Source organism: Callionymus lyra, chromosome 14 (assembly GCF_982586985.1).
Source record: "Callionymus lyra chromosome 14, fCalLyr1.hap1.1, whole genome shotgun sequence".
NCBI lineage: Eukaryota > Metazoa > Chordata > Actinopteri > Syngnathiformes > Callionymidae > Callionymus > Callionymus lyra.
In genome coordinates, this window is record NC_141831.1 from 1,714,331 (window position 1) to 1,740,092 (window position 25,762).

Sequence of the window (25,762 nt, forward strand, 5' to 3'; positions counted from 1 at the left end):
TGACTCTACACACACCAACATGTTAGTGTAGCTGCAGCTGATTGGACCACAAGTTACAACATCAACCAATGAGACGCTTTCTGTGTCATAAGCTCCGCCCACTGAGTGGAGCACTAAGAGATTCGATTGGACCAGACGTGTGTCAATCAAACCAGATGATATGGTTTAAATGTGTTGGTGGACGAACATTATTAACTCAAAACCTTCAAGTAATCCTGGGATCCAGATGGTGATTCAGAACCTGTTGCTGGTTCAATTATCAACGTGGTTCAAGTGTGAAGCGTTTGTTCGGATCAAAGACGAGGATGAAATGATAAAGCAGCCACTGTCCACTGCAGCACCTGTTCTTCTGTCTCGCAGACATCCGCGACTCTGAGGCTCGGCCGGTGATGGTCTACATCCACGGGGGGTCTTACATGGAGGGCACCGGCAACATGATGGACGGCTCGGTGCTCGCCAGCTACGGCAACGTGGTGGTCGTCACGCTCAACTACCGCATCGGAATCTTAGGTGAGCGTGTGTCTTCACAACATCTCACACCAACATCTCACACCAACATCTCACACCAACATCTCACACCAACATCTCACACCAACATCTCACACCAACATCTCACACCAACATCTCACACCAACATCTCACACCAACATCTCACACCAACATCTCACACCAACATCTCACATCAACATCTCACACCAACATCTCACACCAACATCTCACACCAACATCTCACACCAACATCTCACACCAACATCTCACACCAACATCTCACACCAACATCTCACACCAACATCTCACACCAACATCTCACACCGTCTTCATCTGGACCTTCATCTTCCGCCGCTGAGACGAGTGTGAACGATGACGTGATGTTCGCACGTGTGTTGCCATGACGACGACTCTACCATGTGGAGGCGACACGTTCGGGTTGGAAGCTCCTCTGAGGATCTGATCCATCCAGAGATGTTTCATACCTCAGACGTAGAGCTACGAGTCATCCGTCATTATGACCTTCCACTGACCTTAGACCCTGAACATTGACTTTTCCATCAGTTGTTTTGACCAAACGTTGACTTCGAGCAGATCTGAGTCCAGAAGATCTTCTTCTGATCTCATTTTATTCTTCTAGACTCAGAAGATCCTCAAAGAACTTCAACTAGGTGTCTTTGCTTCGACTGCTGCCCCCTCGACCTCAGACACAAGTTTATACAAGTTTTAATGGATTATCTTAAGTCTATCAAAGTAGATCAAAATTTATCATTGATTTTGTTTGTTTTTAAGCAATAAATCTTATTTTAGAAATAATTGATTAAATAATTCCAATATTTTAAGATGTTTATGTTCGAAGGTTTGAATTGAATTAAGTTTTTGTAAATAAATGAATGTTTTTACATGTGTTTTATAATAACTCAATTATTAAAATATTATAATTTTAATCATTAAGAAACACATTTTCTAAATACAATATATTTTTAATCGTTTTAGTTGATTAATGTTGATCAAATAAAGCAGCAGAGATCAGAGATACTGGATCATCAGAGACAACATTCTTACCTTGAATTTAAACGGCTTCACATTTAAAAACATCGAATTTTTAACATTTATTCTTGAACTGTTGGAATAAGAAAATAAAACTTTACATTTAAAATGTCGTTGGATTTGAAAATATTCAAATATTTTACCGACGTTTTAAAAACATTTGAGTCGACGTTGAAAGTGTCAAAAACACGAGAAGCAAAAGAGTCTCGACAGGTTCTGAGGATCCAGATGTGATGAGACGACACATCTGGTCCGGACCAAGATCTCAGACCTGTCTCCCTCCAGGGTTCCTGACCAAGATCTCAGACCTGTCTCTCTCCAGGGTTCCTGAGCAAGATCTCAGACCTGTCTCCCTCCAGGGTTCCTGACCAAGATCTCAGACCTGTCTCCCTCCAGGGTTCCTGACCAAGATCTCAGACCTGTCTCTCTCCAGGGTTCCTGAGCAAGATCTCAGACCTGTCTCTCTCCAGGGTTCCTGAGCAAGATCTCAGACCTGTCTCTCTCCAGGGTTCCTGAGCAAGATCTCAGACCTGTCTCTCTCCAGGGTTCCTGAGCACGGGCGACCAGGCCGCCAAGGGCAACTACGGCCTGCTGGACCAGATCCAGGCGCTTCGCTGGATCAGCAAGAACATCGGCTACTTCGGAGGAGACCCGGGTCGCATCACCGTCTTCGGGTCCGGGATCGGAGCCTCGTGCGTCAGCCTGCTCACGCTGTCGCACCACTCCGAGGGTAGGACTACTCCTGGTACTCCTCTATAGTGATTGACACATGACACAGCTGCGAGGTCAAGGTCATGACTGGAGGGAGCCAGGGTCTAAAGTTGACCTTCATCACACTCACCTGTTCCATCATCATCTGCAGCCTGATGTTCTTCACTGTTGTTCTGGCTCAGGTCAGACAAGGTCGCGACCCCTGACCTCATAGGTCGTTTCATTTCCTTGTGTGTCGTCAGTGTGTTGATCAAACTGACATTATATAAGTATTTATTTACACAAGTATTGATTTATACAAGTATTTATTTACACAAGTGTTTATTTACACAAGTATTTATTTATACAAGTATTTATTTATACAAGTATTTATTTACACAAGTGTTTATTTACACAAGTATTTATTTATACAAGTATTTATTTACACACGTGTTTATTTACACAAGTGTTTATTTACACAAGTATTTATTTACACAAGTGTTTATTTACACAAGTATTTATTTACACAAGTGTTTATTTACACAAGTGTTTATTTACACAAGTGTTTATTTACACAAGTATTTATTTATACAAGTATTTATTTACACAAGTATTGATTTACACAAGTATTTATTTACACAAGTATTGATTTACACAAGTGTTTATTTACACAAGTATTTATTTACACAAGTATTTATTTATACAAGTATTTATTTACACAAGTATTGATTTACACAAGTATTTATTTACACAAGTATTGATTTACACAAGTGTTTATTTACACAAGTGTTTATTTACACAAGTATTTATTTATACAAGTATTTATTTACACAAGTATTGATTTACACAAGTGTTTATTTACACAAGTATTTATTTACACAAGTATTTATTTACACAAGTGTTTATTTACACAAGTGTTTATTTACACAAGTATTTATTTATACAAGTATTTATTTACACAAGTATTGATTTACACAAGTATTTATTTACACAAGTATTGATTTACACAAGTGTTTATTTACACAAGTATTTATTTACACAAGTATTGATTTACACAAGTATTTATTTACACAAGTATTGATTTACACAAGTGTTTATTTACACAAGTATTTATTTACACAAGTATTTATTTATACAAGTATTTATTTACACAAGTATTGATTTACACAAGTATTTATTTACACAAGTATTGATTTACACAAGTGTTTATTTACACAAGTGTTTATTTACACAAGTATTTATTTATACAAGTATTTATTTACACAAGTATTGATTTACACAAGTGTTTATTTACACAAGTATTTATTTACACAAGTATTTATTTACACAAGTGTTTATTTACACAAGTGTTTATTTACACAAGTATTTATTTATACAAGTATTTATTTACACAAGTATTTATCCACACAAGAATTTATTTATACAAGTATTTATCCACACAAGTATTTATCCACACAAGTATTTATTTATACAAGTATTTATTTACACAAGTATTTATTTACACAAGTATTGATTTACACAAGTGTTTATTTACACAAGTATTTATTTACACAAGTGTTTATTTACACAAGTATTTATCCACACAAGTATTTATTTACACAAGTATTTATCCACACAAGTATTTAAGAGAACACAACATACATCTTCAAATACTGACCACGTGAAGATAAACATAAATAAATCAATATAAAGTTTTGATCTTTTCTGACACATTTTTATAGTTTGTTGAGTCGAACTGATGGTTTATTTTCATGAGTCGTGAAAACAAGTTTTTAATTCCTTTTGATCTATAAATAAATCAATATCTACTGAAGCTTCATTTAGTCTTAACTTATCTTTACGTTAATATGTTGAAAATATTCTTTCTTCAAACGAACGAACTCGATGTTAAGATGTTTAAGTCGGTCGAGGATCTTCTGTCCGTCACTGGAGCTGCTGGTTCTTCATCAACGGCGGCGACTTCCCTTCATGACGTCCAGCAACACAAAGACTTCCAGACGGCTATGAAGACCCCGCTGCCCCCCCGACACACACACACACACACACACACTCACACACTCACACACTCACACACACACGCACTCACACACACACACACACACACACTCACACACTCACACACACACACACACACACACACACACTCACACTCACACTCACACACACACACACACACACACACACACACACACACACACACACTCACACTCACACACACACACACACACTCACACTCACACTCACACACACACTCACACACTCACACACTCACACACTCACACACACTCACACTCACGCACACTCACACGCACACTCACGCACACGCACACACACACACACACTCACACACACTCACACACACTCACACACACACACACACACACACTCACACTCACAGATAAATGACAGGAAAAGAAAGTAACGACTTCATCTAAACCTGGACAGTGATATATATTGAGGTGTAAAAGTCAACAGTGTTACAGTAAAATAAACAAACACAAAGTACGATCGATCTGGTCTAAATATTTGCCTGATTAATGATTTTATTATCAAATTAACTCGTGAACAAGCGTAAATGTCAGGTTTAAATGAAGGTGTAAAGACTCCAGCACAGGTACCATCACTGCAGGTTCATCTGCTTCTGAATATAAGGTCTGATTGTGAAAGACCGTGAAGGTCCGTCTGGACCTTCTAGTGCAGAATAGCAATTAGTCGAGAAGAATCCGTGAGGACGGGACGTCCTTAAGGTTCGTGCCAAACCAAGTCACTGCTAATGACGTGGAGTTAACCCTCGCTCTGCCTCCGTCCTCAGGTCTGTTCCACAGAGCCATCATCCAGAGCGGGTCCGCCTTGTCCAGCTGGGCCGTCAACTACCAGCCGGTCAAGTACACTCGCATGCTCGCGGAGAGGGTCGGCTGCAACGTCCTGGACACCGTGGACATGGTCTCGTGTCTGCAGAAGAAGAGCGCCAAAGAGTTGGTGGAGCAGGACATCCAGCCGGCCCAGTACCGAGTGGCGTTTGGGCCTGTGATCGACGGGGACGTGATCCCGGACGACCCCGAGATCCTGATGGAACAGGGGGAGTTCTTGAATTACGACATCATGCTCGGTGTGAATCAAGGTGAAGGCCTTCGTTTCGTGGAGAACGTGATGGACTTGGAGGACGGCGTCTCCGGCAGTGACTTTGACTTCGTGGTGTCTGACTTCGTGGACAGCCTGTACGGCTACCCCGAGGGCAAGGACACGCTGAGGGAGACCATCAAGTTCATGTACACCGACTGGGCCGACAAGGACAACCCCGAGACCAGAAGGAAGACTCTGGTGGCCCTATTCACAGACCACCAATGGGTGGAGCCTTCAGTCGTGACCGCTGACCTTCACGCCCGCTACGGGTCTCCCACGTACTTCTACGCCTTCTACCACCACTGCCAGAGCCTGATGAAGCCGGTGTGGTCGGACTCGGCGCACGGAGACGAGGTCCCGTACGTGTTCGGCATCCCGATGGTGGGTCCGACCGACCTGTTCCCCTGCAACTTCTCCAGGAATGACATCATGCTGAGCGCCGTGGTCATGACCTACTGGACCAACTTTGCGAAAAGCGGGTGAGTCCACGAACCTCGACCGGGGGTGTGTTTATTTGATGGATTGAGATTTAATTCCAAGTCAACAGGGAATCATTTTGTGCTGCAAACGTTTGCTTTGGGCTGCTGTGACGCAGACTCGCTGCCTTTGACTCCTCGATCTAGACGAGAGTCTTGGACGTAAGATAACGAACTTCCTTGTTCAGCCCTTTGCTAATATGCTGAGCTCAGACGCCAGACTGTGGCCAGTAAGTGCTGCTCCTAATTAAGTGCCGTCTGAACCGGCGCTGTCACTTCCTTCAGCTTTATCTTTCGCCTTCCTTTGTTCGCCTACAAAACCTCTCACGCGAATCTCTTCTCCAGTCCCTATCAATTAATGTGAATTCTTCATCGTCCTGTAATTAGCTTTATCCTAATTGTCATCACATGTACGCGTCAAGCTCAGAGTCTGACGTCCTGGTTGTGGCTCTAAGTGATATAATCTGACGCTGACACCAGTGTTACATGTACGTCTGATGGCAGGTGTCGCTCCTGAGAGTTGACTTCAGGGGATTCTTAACAATAATGCCGTCACGATGCCAGGAGTGTCAAGAGTGTCAGGCGTGTCAGGAGTGTCAGGCGTGTCAGGAGTGTCAGGAATGTCAGGAGTGTCAGGAGTGTCAGGTGTGTCAGGCGTGTCAGGAGTGTCAGGAGTGTCAGGAGTGTCAGGAGTGTCAGGAGTGTCAGGCGTGTCAGGCGTGTCAGGAGTGTCAGGAGTGTCAGGCTTGTCAGGAGTGTCAGGAGTGTCAGGAGTGTCAGGAGTGTCAGGAGTGTCAGGCGTGTCAGGAGTGTCAGGAGTGTCAGGCTTGTCAGGAGTGTCAGGAGTGTCAGGAGTGTCAGGAGTGTCAGGAGTGTCAGGAGTGTCAGGAGTGTCAGGAGTGTCAGGCGTGTCAGGCGTGTCAGGCGTGTCAGGAGTGTCAGGCTTGTCAGGCGTGTCAGGCGTGTCAGGAGTGTCAGGAGTGTCAGGAGTGTCAGGAGTGTCAGGAGTGTCAGGAGTGTCAGGCGTGTCAGGCGTGTCAGGCGTGTCAGGAGTGTCAGGAGTGTCAGGAGTGTCAGGAGTGTCAGGAGTGTCAGGAGTGTCAGGCGTGTCAGGCGTGTCAGGCGTGTCAGGAGTGTCAGGCTTGTCAGGAGTGTCAGGAGTGTCAGGAGTGTCAGGAGTGTCAGGAGTGTCAGGAGTGTCAGGAGTGTCAGGAGTGTCAGGAGTGTCAGGAGTGTCAGGAGTGTCAGGAGTGTCAGGAGTGTCAGGAGTGTCAGGAGTGTCAGGCGTGTCAGGAGTGTCAGGAGTGTCAGGAGTGTCAGGAGTGTCAGGCGTGTCAGGCGTGTCAGGCGTGTCAGGAGTGTCAGGAGTGTCAGGAGTGTCAGGAGTGTCAGGCGTGTCAGGAGTGTCAGGAGTGTCAGGCTTGTCAGGAGTGTCAGGAGTGTCAGGAGTGTCAGGAGTGTCAGGAGTGTCAGGAGTGTCAGGAGTGTCAGGAGTGTCAGGAGTGTCAGGAGTGTCAGGAGTGTCAGGAGTGTCAGGCGTGTCAGGAGTGTCAGGAGTGTCAGGAGTGTCAGGCGTGTCAGGCGTGTCAGGAGTGTCAGGAGTGTCAGGAGTGTCAGGAGTGTCAGGCGTGTCAGGAGTGTCAGGAGTGTCAGGCGTGTCAGGCGTGTCAGGCGTGTCAGGAGTGTCAGGAGTGTCAGGAGTGTCAGGAGTGTCAGGCGTGTCAGGCGTGTCAGGCGTGTCAGGAGTGTCATGAGTGTCATGAGTGTCAGGCTTGTCAGGCGTGTCAGGAGTGTCAGGCGTGTCAGGCGTGTCAGGAGTGTCAGGTGTGTCAGGAGTATCAGGGGTGTCAGGGGTGTCAGGGGTGTCAGGCGTGTCAGGCGTGTCAGGCGTGTCAGGCGTGTCAGGCGTGTCAGGAGTGTCAGGCGTGTCAGGCGTGTCAGGCGTGTCAGGAGTGTCAGGAGTGTCAGGAGTGTCAGGAGTGTCAGGAGTGTCAGGAGTGTCAGGAGTGTCAGGAGTGTCAGGAGTATCAGGGGTGTCAGGGGTGTCAGGGGTGTCAGGCGTGTCAGGCGTGTCAGGCGTGTCAGGAGTGTCAGGAGTGTCAGGAGTGTCAGGAGTGTCAGGAGTGTCAGGAGTGTCAGGAGTGTCAGGAGTGTCAGGTGTGTCAGGGGTGTCAGGGGTGTCAGGAGTGTCAGGAGTGTCAGGCGTGTCAGGCGTGTCAGGAGTGTCAGGCGTGTCAGGCGTGTCAGGAGTGTCAGGTGTGTCAGGAGTATCAGGGGTGTCAGGGGTGTCAGGGGTGTCAGGCGTGTCAGGCGTGTCAGGCGTGTCAGGCGTGTCAGGCGTGTCAGGAGTGTCAGGCGTGTCAGGCGTGTCAGGCGTGTCAGGAGTGTCAGGAGTGTCAGGAGTGTCAGGAGTGTCAGGAGTGTCAGGAGTGTCAGGAGTGTCAGGAGTGTCAGGAGTATCAGGGGTGTCAGGGGTGTCAGGGGTGTCAGGCGTGTCAGGCGTGTCAGGCGTGTCAGGAGTGTCAGGAGTGTCAGGAGTGTCAGGAGTGTCAGGAGTGTCAGGAGTGTCAGGAGTGTCAGGAGTGTCAGGTGTGTCAGGGGTGTCAGGGGTGTCAGGAGTGTCAGGAGTGTCAGGCGTGTCAGGAGTGTCAGGCGTGTCAGGAGTGTCAGGAGTGTCAGGAGTGTCAGGAGTGTCAGGAGTGTCAGGAGTGTCAGGAGTGTCAGGCGTGTCAGGCGTGTCAGGAGTGTCAGGAGTGTCAGGAGTGTCAGGAGTGTCAGGAGTGTCAGGAGTGTCAGGAGTGTCAGGAGTATCAGGGGTGTCAGGGGTGTCAGGGGTGTCAGGCGTGTCAGGCGTGTCAGGCGTGTCAGGAGTGTCAGGAGTGTCAGGAGTGTCAGGAGTGTCAGGAGTGTCAGGAGTGTCAGGAGTGTCAGGTGTGTCAGGGGTGTCAGGGGTGTCAGGAGTGTCAGGAGTGTCAGGCGTGTCAGGCGTGTCAAGCAGGAAACCATACGGACATGAATCCACGAGGATCTGAGCCGACCGTTGTTAACAGAAGTTCAAGGAACTTAAACCTCTTCGGTTAATATTCTCGGAGGAAGTTGGTGATTTATTTTCCAAGAATACGTGCGAGGATTTCTAACCTCAGACTCATATAGATATTAAATGTGTGTCATTGACGACAAAAGAAGTAACATCTTAACTTCCAGATTCAAACTTCCTTGTTTCACGTTCAACACAAGCTTGTCTTCGTAGAAGGTATTTTCTCATTTCATCACAGACACATTCGTAACCATCAGATTTAACTTCACTATATCTCATTAAAAACGACCATCTGGCTGCAGTTACTGCTCCAAAGAAAGCGGTGGAGTCGTCCAGCACCGACTGGGCTCATTAACAGTAGTTCACTGAGGTGGAAGTGAATGTGACGGAGAAACTCACCAGTGCCATGTATGAGGCTCTTCATCCCTGAACCATCTTCATGAAGATACTTTCTTCCTCTGACCAGCCACACTGAGATAGTCACGACATTCAATCCATCAAATTGAGATTTATTGACAAGATGTTCTTAGAGGATCCAAGATATAAGCAATTCCACTCGTAGATCAATTATACTCATAGATTAAGTATCTACTTTGACACAGTATACAATAGTAATCTTTGTCACAGTACTTGAGATACAAACTTGATGTAATCTTAGATCCCACAGCACATAAACAGCGTCAATAGGAGACGAAGACAAACAACATTTATTTAAATGAAGGGATGTTGAGTCTTGAGCGATTATTATTCCTGGATGATGTTAAAACGCTTCGACAACTGTGTTGATTAAATCACTGTCTTGTTGTTCGACTTGAACGTCTTGTTGACTTCCTTCTGTCGGCAGGGATCCAAACAAACCGGTGCCCCAGGACACCAAGTTCATCCACACCAAGGCCAACCGCTTCGAGGAGGTGGCCTGGTCCAAGTACGACCCGTACGACCAGCTGTACCTACACATCGGCCTGAAGCCTCGCATCCGGGACCATTACCGAGCCACCAAGGTGGCCTTCTGGAAGCACCTGGTGCCGCATCTCTACAACCTCCACGACATGTTCCATTACTCGTCCACCACCACCAAGGTCACGCCGCTAGATCCCACGCAGTCCTACGGCAAGAGGGCCGGCAGCACCAGCCGGACCCCCATGTCCGGCGGGGAGGAAGGAGGGCGAGAGATGGGTCCGTTGATCATGCCCAACCCCAGAGATTACTCCACCGAGCTCAGCGTCACCATCGCCGTGGGGGCGTCCCTGCTGTTCCTCAACGTGTTGGCCTTCGCCGCCCTCTACTACCGCAAGGACAAGCGCAGTCGCCAGGACACGTCGCAGCAGCCGAGTCCTCAGCGCGACAGCAAGGGCAACAACGTGAGCCACACCAACACCGTGGACGAGACCGTGTCGTCCCAGCAGAGGAACCAGTGCGAGGCCCTCCACAACCCTCTCCACGTCTCCCCCAGCCTGGACTACTCGCTCAGCCAGCGACGCTCCCCCGACGACATCCCTCTCATGACGCCCAACAACATCACCATGATCCCCAACTCCTTGATGGGGCTCTCCAACATGAGCCCCTACAGCACCTTCCCCGCGGGCTACAGCTCCACCGGCCTGCCCAGCACCCACTCCACCACCAGGGTATAACTGATAATGACGTGTAACGCTGTAGGATGTGTCGGTGAAATAGGGTTGAAATGTTTGTGTACAACCACAGTATCATCCTGCCTTCGCTTTCTCATCGTAGAAAGTCTAAACTGCAGATCATTTTATAATAAACATTTTCAAGAGCAGTTCAGAAGAAGAAAAAAAAAAGAGCATTTTCATTTTTCACTGCAGCTTTTTTGGATCCTTATCTAGCAAGAACTAAGTATAATATTTATACAGTTGGATTTGTATGGAAGCTTTTTCTTACTCTGTCAAATCTATTTGGATCTCATGGAAGGAAGTGACGAGTGGACACAGATTTGAAAGTAAGACTATTATCTACGCTGTTTTCTACATATTTCTCACGTCAAGTTGCTTAATATCCAAGATGTATTTTCGCTGTAATTATTTTCAACTCCTTCTTTTTGGGGATGAAAGTGTTTCTGGATCAAACGTCCAGCATTTCCAAAAAAAAAAGACTTTCTTGAGGCTCCAGTCTTTTCTGGGGTCGGTGAGTTGGGCCTGATTTACTAAGACAACATTACAGAACCGTGTACAGGAGGATACGTGCAGTGATGGAAGTCAAAATGTTCTTCATCATGTTCATAGATGTGGTTCCTCAGAATCATCAACATGATCTACATTGTTAGTCTTGATCTTCATCGACACCAGATCTTCTCTCACCTCGGACACAAAAAACTCCAAAAGTACGACATAAAGATCAGAGGCTTTGCTTCTTTTTTCAGGTTTGAAGTGTATTTTTATCAAAACCTGGAGAAAGTTTCTATTAGATCGAGAAGTTGAAGTCAAAGTTTAGTCTTTAATGTTCTTCTGATCCAGACTTAACTTGAGTTTGTGTTTATTATTGTGTATAATATTCAAATCACAGTGAGTCATTTGATCATAAATATTATCATAATTACTACAATATATTTGACTTCACTTACAAACTGAAACTGCATCGACTCTTAGTTCGTTGACCGTGTCTTGATGTCACCAGACTCTTCGCCGCCTTTTGATCAGTTCCATAATACGACTGAGATAGTTAGTTAAGTTAGTGAGATCTCACCGTGAACTTTGAACCCTAGTGTCTAACAGTTGTTTGTTTGGAGACACAACGACACACAGTCGTGAGAAGCTCATAACGACGGGCCACAAACGTGTCCTGGTAACGAGGACCTGATTGAAGACCATGTTTTCACTTCCATCCTAACATCATCACTTCCTCCATGAATTGATTCAGGTGCGAAAACTATAATTACTACGACGGATCTTCATCGTTATCGTTCAACGACGGAAGCGAAGCAGCTTTTTTTCATCTGGTTTCTAAAACTTTACTGATCATAAACTGTGGGAAACATCTCCAGGACTTTAAAAGGACTTATTCTTGTTCAGAACATGCAGTTGGATCCGTGTTGAACAAGAAGTCCAGATAAACGTCCACATGAGGAGGATCTTCAGACGCTCACGATGTAACCATGTGTTCTAGTAAATCAGGCTCTGGTGCGACAAACGTGTAAATGAGGCTCAGTTCGAGGCTTCGGTTCTGCATCTGTAGTGTTGTGTGATTTACTGTAGTCGACTTAAGTAACTTGCTATGTTTTGCTTTGTGTGTCCTTCAGTTTGCGTCATTAGGTTGTGAGACTATTTAAACTTCTCTATGAAACTACGAACTAACTCATGGTTCCTTTGGCTCGGCTCGTTTGTACAGAACTTTGATTTGTTCTTTGGTTGAAGAAACCGTCGGAGAGACTCATGTAACCACATTGTAATTGTACGTAAACCAACTCAGTTATTCACGTAACGAAGAATAGACGATCGGACTGAGATGTTCGGACCTGGTTCCCGACAGGATCTAAAATATCAGGCTCGCTGATGATGATGATGATGATGATGATGATGATGATGGACTCCATGGACGTTGACCTTCGATCCAAATGTTGTTTAACCTCAATAAGACACTATTAAAAGTTTTGAACTAAACATTGTTGTTTTTTGTTGTTGGAACTGTTGAGTGTGAATATCTATAGATATCTATCTATAGTTATATATCTATAGATAGATGGACGGACAGACGGACGGACAGACGGACAGACAGACAGACAGATAGATTATACATGTGTTCCATGTATTAATGGAAAGATTCACATTTTAACCTGTTTTTGCCTCCAGTCGAGCCAAACGTTGTAGAAAATCACACGAGGGATGAACTTGAAATATTAATGTTTGTGGTTCATCAGGAATTCTTGGCCGTCAAGAGTAGAACGTTTTCCTCAGTTGTGAAATGAAAGAGAGAAAACTATCATTCATTGATGGTTGTTAAAGAACCAGGACCAGAGCAGATCTTCTGAACTGAGGACAGAGAAACTCTCGGGACACTTTTCCTCTGAGGAACCAAGAGTTAGTCTCAGAGGACAGTGTTTGTTTTCTGCCAGAAGATCTCAGGAGAAGTTCTAGATGACATGACGGCCTTGACTCAGCTGCTCCAGCGTTGGTACCATTTGATACCAGGTAAGAAAGAGAACACAATAGAGTCGATTATTAATGTCTGAACGTGTTTTCTTTTGAAAAAACATTCTTTTACTTTCAGAAATATTAACTTGTAACGAAGTAAAGGTACGATATATTCAACTAACAATACGATATATTCAACTAACAATACGATATATTCAACTAACAATACGATATATTCAACTAACAATACGATATATTCAACTAACAATACGATATATTCAACTAACAATACGATATATTCAACTCATGATACGATATATTTAACCCACGATACGATATATTCAACTCATGATACGATATATTCAACTCATGATACGATATATTCAACTCACGATACGATATATTCAACTCACGATACGATATATTCAACTAACAATACGATATATTCAACTCACAATACGATATATTCAACTCATGATACGATATATTTAACCCACGATACGATATATTCAACTCATGATACGATATATTCAACTCATGATACGATATATTCAACTCACGATACGATATATTCAACTCACGATACGATATATTCAACTCATGATACGATATATTCAACTCATGATACGATATATTCAACTCATGATACGATATATTTAACCCACGATACGATATATTCAACTCACGATACGATATATTCAACTCATGATACGATATATTCAACTCACGATACAATATATTCAACTCATTATACGATATATTAAACTCACGATACGATATATTCAACTAACAATACGATATATTCAACTCACGATACGATATATTCAACTCATTATACGATATATTCAACTCATGATACGATATATTCAACTCACGATACGATATATTCAACTCATGATACGATATATTTAACTCATGATACGATATATTCAACTCACAATACGATATATTCAAATCACGATACGATATATTCAACTCATGATACGATATATTTAACTCATGATACGATATATTCAAATCATGATACGATATATTCAACTCACGATACGATATATTCAACTCACGATACAATATATTCAACTCATGATACGATATTTTCAACTCACGATACGATATATTCAACTCACGATACGATATATTCAGATCAAGATACGATATATTCAACTCACGATACGATATATTCAACTCATGATACGATATATTCAACTCATGATACGATATATTCAACTCATGATACGATATATTCAACTCATGATACGATATATTTAACCCACAATACGATATATTCAACTCATGATACGATATTTTCAACTCATGAAACGATATATTCAACTCACGATACGATATATTCAGATCACGATACGATACATTCAACTCACGATATGATATATTCAACTCACGATACGATATATTCAACTCACGATGCGATATATTCAACTCACGATACGATATATTCAACTCACGGTACGATATATTCAACTTACGATAAGATATATTCAACTCACGATACGATATATTCAACTCACGATGCGATATATTCAACTCACTATACGATATATTCAACTCACGATACGATATATTCAACTCACGATACGATATATTCAACTCACGATACGATATATTCAACTCACGATACGATATATTCAACTCACAATACGATATATTCAACTCACGATACAATATATTCAGGTAACAATACGATATATAGAGCTCACGCAACGATATATTCAACTCACAATACGATATATTCAACTCACGATACGATATATTCAACTCACAATACAATATATTCAACTCATGATACGATACATTTAACTCATGATACGATATATTCAACTCACAATACAATATATTCAACTCATGATACGATATATTCAACTCATGATACGATATATTCAACTAACAATACGATATATTCAACTCATGATACGATATATTCAACTCATGATACGATATATTCAACTCATGATACGATATGTTCAACTCACGATACGATATATTCAACGCAAGATACGATATATTCAACTCACGATACGATATATTCAACTCATGATACAATATATTTAACCCACGATACGATATATTCAACTCATGATACGATATTTTCAACTCACGATACGATATATTCAACTCACGATACGATATATTCAACTCACGATACGATATATTCATCTCACAATAGATATATTCAACTCACGATACGATATATATTCAACTCAAGATACGATATATTCAATCACGATACGATATATTCAGATCACGATACGATATATTCAACTCACGATACGATATATTCAACTCACGATACGATATATTCATCTCACAATAGATATATTCAACTCACAATACGATATATTCAACTCACGATACGATATATTCAATCACAATACGATATAATCAGATCACGATACGATATATTCAACTCACGATACGATATATTCAACTCACGATGCGATATATTCAACTCACGATGCGATATATCCAGATGACGGTACGATATATTCAACTCATGATACGATAGATTCAGCTCACGATACGATATATTTAGCTCACGATACGATATATTCAACTCACGATACGATATATTCAATCATGATACGATATATTCAGATCACGATACGATATATTCAACTCACGATACGATATATTCATCTCACAATATATATATTCAACTCACGATACGATATATTCAACTCACGATACGATATATTCAATCACGATACGATATATTCAACTCACGATGCGATATATCCAGATCACGGTACGATATATTCAGATCACGATACGATATATTCAACTCACGATACGATATATTCATCTCACAATAGATATATTCAACTCACGATACGATATATTCAACTCACGATACGATATATTCAATCACGATGCGATATATTCAACTCACGATGCGATATATCCAGATCACGGTACGATATATTCAACTCATGATACGATATATTCAGCTCACGATACGATATATTTAGCTCACGATACGATATATTCAACTCACGATACGATATATTCAATCACGATACGATATATTCAGATCACAATACGATATATTCAACTCACGATACGATATATTCAGATCACGATACGATATATTCAACTCACGATACGATATATTCAACTCACGATACGATATATTCAACTCACGATGCGATATATCCAGATCACGGTACGATATATTCAACTCATGATACGATATATTCAGCTCACGATACGATATATTTAGCTCACGATACGATATATTCAACTCACGATACGATATATTCAACTCACGATACGATATATATTCAACTCACGATACAATATATTCAGGTAACAATACGATATATTCAGGTCACGATATGATATATTCAACTCACTATACGATAAATTCATATCACAATAAGATATATTCAACTCATGATACGATATATTCAACTCATGATACGATATATTCAACTCATGATACGATATATTCAACTCATGATACGATATATTCAACTCATGATACGATATATTCAACTCATGATACGATATATTCAACTCATGATACGATATATTCAACTCATGATACGATATATTCAACTCACGATAAGATATATTCAACTCACGCTACGATATATTCAACTCACGATACGATATATTCAACTCACGATGCGATATATTCAACTCATGATACGATATATTCAACTCACGGTACGATATATTCAACTCACGATACGATATATTCAACTCACGATACGATATATTTAGCTCACGATACGATATATTCAACACACGATACAATATATTCAACTCACGATACGATATATTCAACTCACGATACAATGTTTTCAACTCACGATACGATATGTTCAGCTCACGATACGATATATTCAGCTAACGGTACAATATATTCAACTCACGATAAGATATATTCAGCTAACGGTACAATATATTCAACTCACGCTACGATATATTCAACTCACGATAGGATATAGTCAACTCACGATGCGATATATTCAACTCACGATACGATATATTCAACTCAGGGTACGATATATTCAACTCACGATACGATATATTCAACTCATGATACAATATATTCAACTCACAATACGATATATTCAACTCACGATACGATATATTCAACTCACGATACGATATATTCAACTCACGATACAATGTTTTCAACTCACGATACGATATATTCAACTCACGATACGATATATTCAGCTCACAGTACAATATATTCAACTCACGGTACGATATATTAAACTCACGATACGATATATTCAACTCACGATACGATATATTCAACTCACGCTACGATATATTCAACTCACGATACGATATATTCAACTCATGATACGATATATTCAACTCATGATACGATATATTCAACTCACGATACGATATATTCAACTCACGATACGATATATTCAACTCATGATACGATATATTTAACTCATGATACGATATATTCAACTCACAATACGATATATTCAAATCATGATACGATATATTCAACTCATGATACGATATATTTAACTCATGATACGATATATTCAAATCATGATACGATATATTCAACTCACGATACGATATATTCAACTCACGATACGATATATTCAACTCATGATACGATATTTTCAACTCACGATACGATATATTCAACTCACGATACGATATATTCAGATCAAGATACGATATATTCAACTCACGATACGATATATTCAACTCATGATACGATATATTCAACTCATGATACGATATATTCAACTCATGATACGATATATTCAACTCATGATACGATATATTTAACCCACAATACGATATATTCAACTCACGATGCGATATATTCAACTCACGATACGATATATTCAACTCACGGTACGATATATTCAACTTACGATAGGATATATTCAACTCACGATACGATATATTCAACTCACGATGCGATATATTCAACTCACGATACGATATATTCAACTCACGATACGATATATTCAACACACGATACGATATATTCAACTCACGAGGCGATATATTCAGATCACGGTACGATATATTCAACTCATGATACGATATATTCAACTCACGATACGATATATTCAGCTCACGATACGATATATTCAACTCACGATACGATATATTCAACTCACGATACGATATATTCAACTCATGATACGATATTTTCAACTCACGATACGATATATTCAACTCACGATACGATATATTCAGATCAAGATACGATATATTCAACTCACGATACGATATATTCAACTCATGATACGATATATTCAACTCATGATACGATATATTCAACTCATGATACGATATATTCAACTCATGATACGATATATTTAACCCACAATACGATATATTCAACTCACGATGCGATATATTCAACTCACGATACGATATATTCAACTCACGGTACGATATATTCAACTTACGATAGGATATATTCAACTCACGATACGATATATTCAACTCACGATGCGATATATTCAACTCACGATACGATATATTCAACTCACGATACGATATATTCAACACACGATACGATATATTCAACTCACGAGGCGATATATTCAGATCACGGTACGATATATTCAACTCATGATACGATATATTCAACTCACGATACGATATATTCAGCTCACGATACTATATATTTAGCTCACGATACGATATATTCAACTCACGATACGATATATTCAACTCACAATACGATATATTCAACTCACGATACAATATATTCAGGTAACAATACGATATATAGAGCTCACGCAACGATATATTCAACTCACAATACGATATATTCAACTCACGATACGATATATTCAACTCAAGATACGATATATTTACCTCATGATACGATATATTCAACTCACAATACAATATATTGAACTCATGATACGATATATTTAACTCATGATACGATATATTCAACTCATGATACGATATATTCAACTCATGATACGATATATTCAACTAACAATACGATATATTCAACTCATGATATGATATATTCAACTCATGATACGATATATTCAACTCATGATACGATATATTCAACTCACGATACGATATATTCAACGCAAGATACGATATATTCAACTCACGATACGATATATTCAACTCATGATACGATATATTTAACCCACGATACGATATATTCAACTCACGATACGATATATTCAGCTCACAGTACAATATATTCAACTCACGGTACGATATATTAAACTCACGATACGATATATTCAACTCACGATACGATATATTCAACTCACGCTACGATATATTCAACTCACGATACGATATATTCAACTCATGATACGATATATTCAACTCATGATACGATATATTCAACTCACGATACGATATATTCAACTCACGATACGATATATTCAACTCATGATACGATATATTTAACTCATGATACGATATATTCAACTCACAATACGATATATTCAAATCATGATACGATATATTCAACTCATGATACGATATATTTAACTCATGATACGATATATTCAAATCATGATACGATATATTCAACTCACGATACGATATATTCAACTCACGATACGATATATTCAACTCATGATACGATATTTTCAACTCACGATACGATATATTCAACTCACGATACGATATATTCAGATCAAGATACGATATATTCAACTCACGATACGATATATTCAACTCATGATACGATATATTCAACTCATGATACGATATATTCAACTCATGATACGATATATTCAACTCATGATACGATATATTTAACCCACAATACGATATATTCAACTCACGATGCGATATATTCAACTCACGATACGATATATTCAACTCACGGTACGATATATTCAACTTACGATAGGATATATTCAACTCACGATACGATATATTCAACTCACGATGCGATATATTCAACTCACGATACGATATATTCAACTCACGATACGATATATTCAACACACGATACGATATATTCAACTCACGAGGCGATATATTCAGATCACGGTACGATATATTCAACTCATGATACGATATATTCAACTCACGATACGATATATTCAGCTCACGATACGATATATTCAACTCACGATACGATATATTCAACTCACGATACGATATATTCAACTCATGATACGATATTTTCAACTCACGATACGATATATTCAACTCACGATACGATATATTCAGATCAAGATACGATATATTCAACTCACGATACGATATATTCAACTCATGATACGATATATTCAACTCATGATACGATATATTCAACTCATGATACGATATATTCAACTCATGATACGATATATTTAACCCACAATACGATATATTCAACTCACGATGCGATATATTCAACTCACGATACGATATATTCAACTCACGGTACGATATATTCAACTTACGATAGGATATATTCAACTCACGATACGATATATTCAACTCACGATGCGATATATTCAACTCACGATACGATATATTCAACTCACGATACGATATATTCAACACACGATACGATATATTCAACTCACGAGGCGATATATTCAGATCACGGTACGATATATTCAACTCATGATACGATATATTCAACTCACGATACGATATATTCAGCTCACGATACTATATATTTAGCTCACGATACGATATATTCAACTCACGATACGATATATTCAACTCACAATACGATATATTCAACTCACGATACAATATATTCAGGTAACAATACGATATATAGAGCTCACGCAACGATATATTCAACTCACAATACGATATATTCAACTCACGATACGATATATTCAACTCAAGATACGATATATTTACCTCATGATACGATATATTCAACTCACAATACAATATATTGAACTCATGATACGATATATTTAACTCATGATACGATATATTCAACTCATGATACGATATATTCAACTCATGATACGATATATTCAACTAACAATACGATATATTCAACTCATGATATGATATATTCAACTCATGATACGATATATTCAACTCATGATACGATATATTCAACTCACGATACGATATATTCAACGCAAGATACGATATATTCAACTCACGATACGATATATTCAACTCATGATACGATATATTTAACCCACGATACGATATATTCAACTCATGATACGATATTTTCAACTCACGATACGATATATTCAACTCACGATACGATATATTCAACTCACGATACGATATATTCATCTCACAATAGATAAATTCAACTCACAATACGATATATTCAACTCACGATACGATATATTCAATCACGATACAATATATTCAGATCACGATACGATATATTCAACTCACGATACGATATATTCAACTCACGATACGATATATTCAACTCACGATACGATATATTCAACTCACGATACGATATATTCAACTCACGATACGATATATTCATCTCACAATAGATAAATTCAACTCACAATACGATATATTCAACTCACGATACGATATATTCAATCACGATACAATATATTCAGATCACGATACGATATATTCAACTCACGATACGATATATTCATCTCACAATAGATATATTCAACTCACGATACGATATATTCAACTCACGATACGATATATTCAATCACGATACGATATATTTTGATCACGATACGATATATTCAACTCACGATACGATATATTCAACTCACGATGCGATATATTCAACTCACGATGCGATATATTCAACTCATGATACGATATATTCAACTCACGATACGATATATTCAACTCATGATACGATAGATTCAGCTCACGATACGATATATTCAACTCACGATACGATATATTCAATCACGATACGATATATTCAACTCACGATACGATATATTCAACTCATGATACGATATATTCAATCACGATACGATATATTCAACTCATGATACGATCTATTTAACCCACAATACGATATATTCAACTCACGATGCGATATATTCAACTCACGATACGATATATTCAACTCACGGTACGATATATTCAACTTACGATAGGATATATTCAACTCACGATACGATATATTCAACTCACGATACGATATATTCAACACACGATACGATATATTCAACTCACGAGGCGATATATTCAGATCACGGTACGATATATTCAACTCATGATACGATATATTCAACTCACGATACGATATATTCAGCTCACGATACTATATATTTAGCTCACGATACGATATATTCAACTCACGATACGATATATTCAACTCACAATACGATATATTCAACTCACGATACAATATATTCAGGTAACAATACGATATATAGAGCTCACGCAACGATATATTCAACTCACAATACGATATATTCAACTCACGATACGATATATTCAACTCAAGATACGATATATTTAACTCATGATACGATATATTCAACTCATGATACGATATATTCAACTCATGATACGATATATTCAACTAACAATACGATATATTCAACTCATGATATGATATATTCAACTCATGATACGATATATTCAACTCATGATACGATATATTCAACTCACGATACGATATATTCAACGCAAGATACGATATATTCAACTCACGATACGATATATTCAACTCATGATACGATATATTTAACCCACGATACGATATATTCAACTCATGATACGATATTTTCAACTCACGATACGATATATTCAACTCACGATACGATATATTCAACTCACGATACGATATATTCATCTCACAATAGATAAATTCAACTCACAATACGATATATTCAACTCACGATACGATATATTCAATCACGATACAATATATTCAGATCACGATACGATATATTCAACTCACGATACGATATATTCAACTCACGATACGATATATTCAACTCACGATACGATATATTCAACTCACGATACGATATATTCAACTCACGATACGATATATTCATCTCACAATAGATAAATTCAACTCACAATACGATATATTCAACTCACGATACGATATATTCAATCACGATACAATATATTCAGATCACGATACGATATATTCAACTCACGATACGATATATTCATCTCACAATAGATATATTCAACTCACGATACGATATATTCAACTCACGATACGATATATTCAATCACGATACGATATATTTTGATCACGATACGATATATTCAACTCACGATACGATATATTCAACTCACGATGCGATATATTCAACTCACGATGCGATATATCCAGATCACGGTACGATATATTCAACTCATGATACGATAGATTCAGCTCACGATACGATATATTCAACTCACGATACGATATATTCAATCACGATACGATATATTCAACTCACGATACGATATATTCAACTCATGATACGATATATTCAATCACGATACGATATATTCAGCTCACGATACGATATATTCAACTCACGATACGATATATTCAACTCACGATACGATATATTCATCTCACAATAGATATATTCAACTCACGATACGATATATTCAACTCACGATACGATATATTCAACTCACGATACGATATATTCAATCACGATACGATATATTCAGATCACGATACGATATATTCAACTCACGATACGATATATTCAACTCACGATACGATATATTCATCTCACAATAGATATATTCAACTCACGATACGATATATTCAACTCACGATACGATATATTCAATCACGATACGATATATTCAACTCACGATGCGATATATCCAGATCACGGTACGATATATTCAGATCACGACACGATATATTCAACTCACGATACGATATATTCATCTCACAATAGATATATTCAACTCACGATACGATATATTCAACTCACGATACGATATATTCAATCACGATGCGATATATTCAACTCACGATGCGATATATCCAGATCACGGTACGATATATTCAACTCATGATACGATATATTCAGCTCACGATACGATATATTTAGCTCACGATACGATATATTCAACTCACGATACGATATATTCAGATCACGATACGATATATTCAACTCACGATACGATATATTCAACTCACGATACGATATATTCATCTCACAATAGATATATTCAACTCACGATACGATATATTCAACTCACGATACGATATATTCAATCACGATACAATATATTCAGATCACGGTACGATATATTCAACTCACGATACGATATATTCAGATCACGATACGATATATTCAATCACGAAACGATATATTCAGATCACGATACGATATATTCAGATCACGATACGATATATTCAACTCACGATACGATATATTCAACTCACGATACGATATATTCAACTCACGATACGATATATTCAGATCACGATACGATATATTCAATCACGATACGATATATTCAGATCACGATACGATATATTCAACTCACGATACGATATATTCATCTCACAATAGATATATTCAACTCACGATACAATATATTCAGATCACGATACGATATATTCAACTCACGATACGATATATTCAACTCACGATACGATATATTCAACTCACGATGCGATATATCCAGATCACGGTACGATATATTCAACTCATGATACGATATATTCATCTCACAATAGATATATTCAACTCACGATACGATATATTCAACTCACGATACGATATATTCAATCACGATACGATATATTCAACTCACGATGCGATATATCCAGATCACGGTACGATATATTCAGATCACGATACGATATATTCAACTCACGATACGATATATTCATCTCACAATAGATATATTCAACTCACGATACGATATATTCAACTCACGATACGATATATTCAATCACGATGCGATATATTCAACTCACGATGCTATATATCCAGATCACGGTACGATATATTCAACTCATGATACGATATATTCAGCTCACGATACGATATATTTAGCTCACGATACGATATATTCAACTCACGATACGATATATTCAGATCACGATACGATATATTCAACTCACGATACGATATATTCAGATCACGATACGATATATTCAACTCACGATACGATATATTCAGATCACGATACGATATATTCAGATCACGATACGATATATTCAACTCACGATACGATATATTCAACTCACGATACGATATATTCAGATCACGATACGATATATTCAACTCACTATACGATATATTCAACTCACGATACGATATATTCATCTCACAATAGATATATTCAACTCACGATACGATATATTCAACTCACGATACGATATATTCAACTCACGATACGATATATTCAGATCACGATACGATATATTCAATCACGATACGATATATTCAGATCACGATACGATATATTCAACTCACGATACGATATATTCATCTCACAATAGATATATTCAACTCACGATACGATATATTCAGATCACGATACGATATATTCAACTCACGATACGATATATTCAGATCACGATACGATATATTCAACTCACGATACGATATATTCAACTCACGATACGATATATTCAACTCACGATGCGATATATCCAGATCACGGTACGATATATTCAACTCATGATACGATATATTCAGCTCACGATACGATATATTTAGCTCACGATACGATATATTCAACTCACGATACGATATATTCAACTCATGATACGATATATTCAACTCACTATACGATAAATTCATATCACAATAAGATATATTCAACTCATGATACGATATATTCAACTCATGATACGATATATTCAACTCATGATACGATATATTCAACTCATGATACGATATATTCAACTCATGATACGATATATTCAACTCATGATACGATATATTCAACTCATGATA

At 38.7% G+C, this 25,762-nt stretch overlaps 1 protein-coding gene across 1 annotated transcript in view; it reads left to right on the top strand.

The window, feature by feature from the left end:
* Positions 1 to 12,446, top strand: part of LOC148065655 (neuroligin-3-like) — a 38,818-nt gene extending 26,372 nt beyond the window's left edge. The window contains exons 4-7 of the mRNA XM_087806981.1: positions 361 to 510; positions 2,084 to 2,269; positions 5,042 to 5,831; positions 9,710 to 12,446. Coding sequence (XP_087663107.1) covers positions 361 to 510; positions 2,084 to 2,269; positions 5,042 to 5,831; positions 9,710 to 10,499 — 1,916 coding nt within the window. The 3' untranslated portion in view covers positions 10,500 to 12,446. The remainder of the gene's footprint in view (positions 1 to 360; positions 511 to 2,083; positions 2,270 to 5,041; positions 5,832 to 9,709) is intronic.
* Positions 12,447 to 25,762: the final 13,316 nt, after the last annotated feature.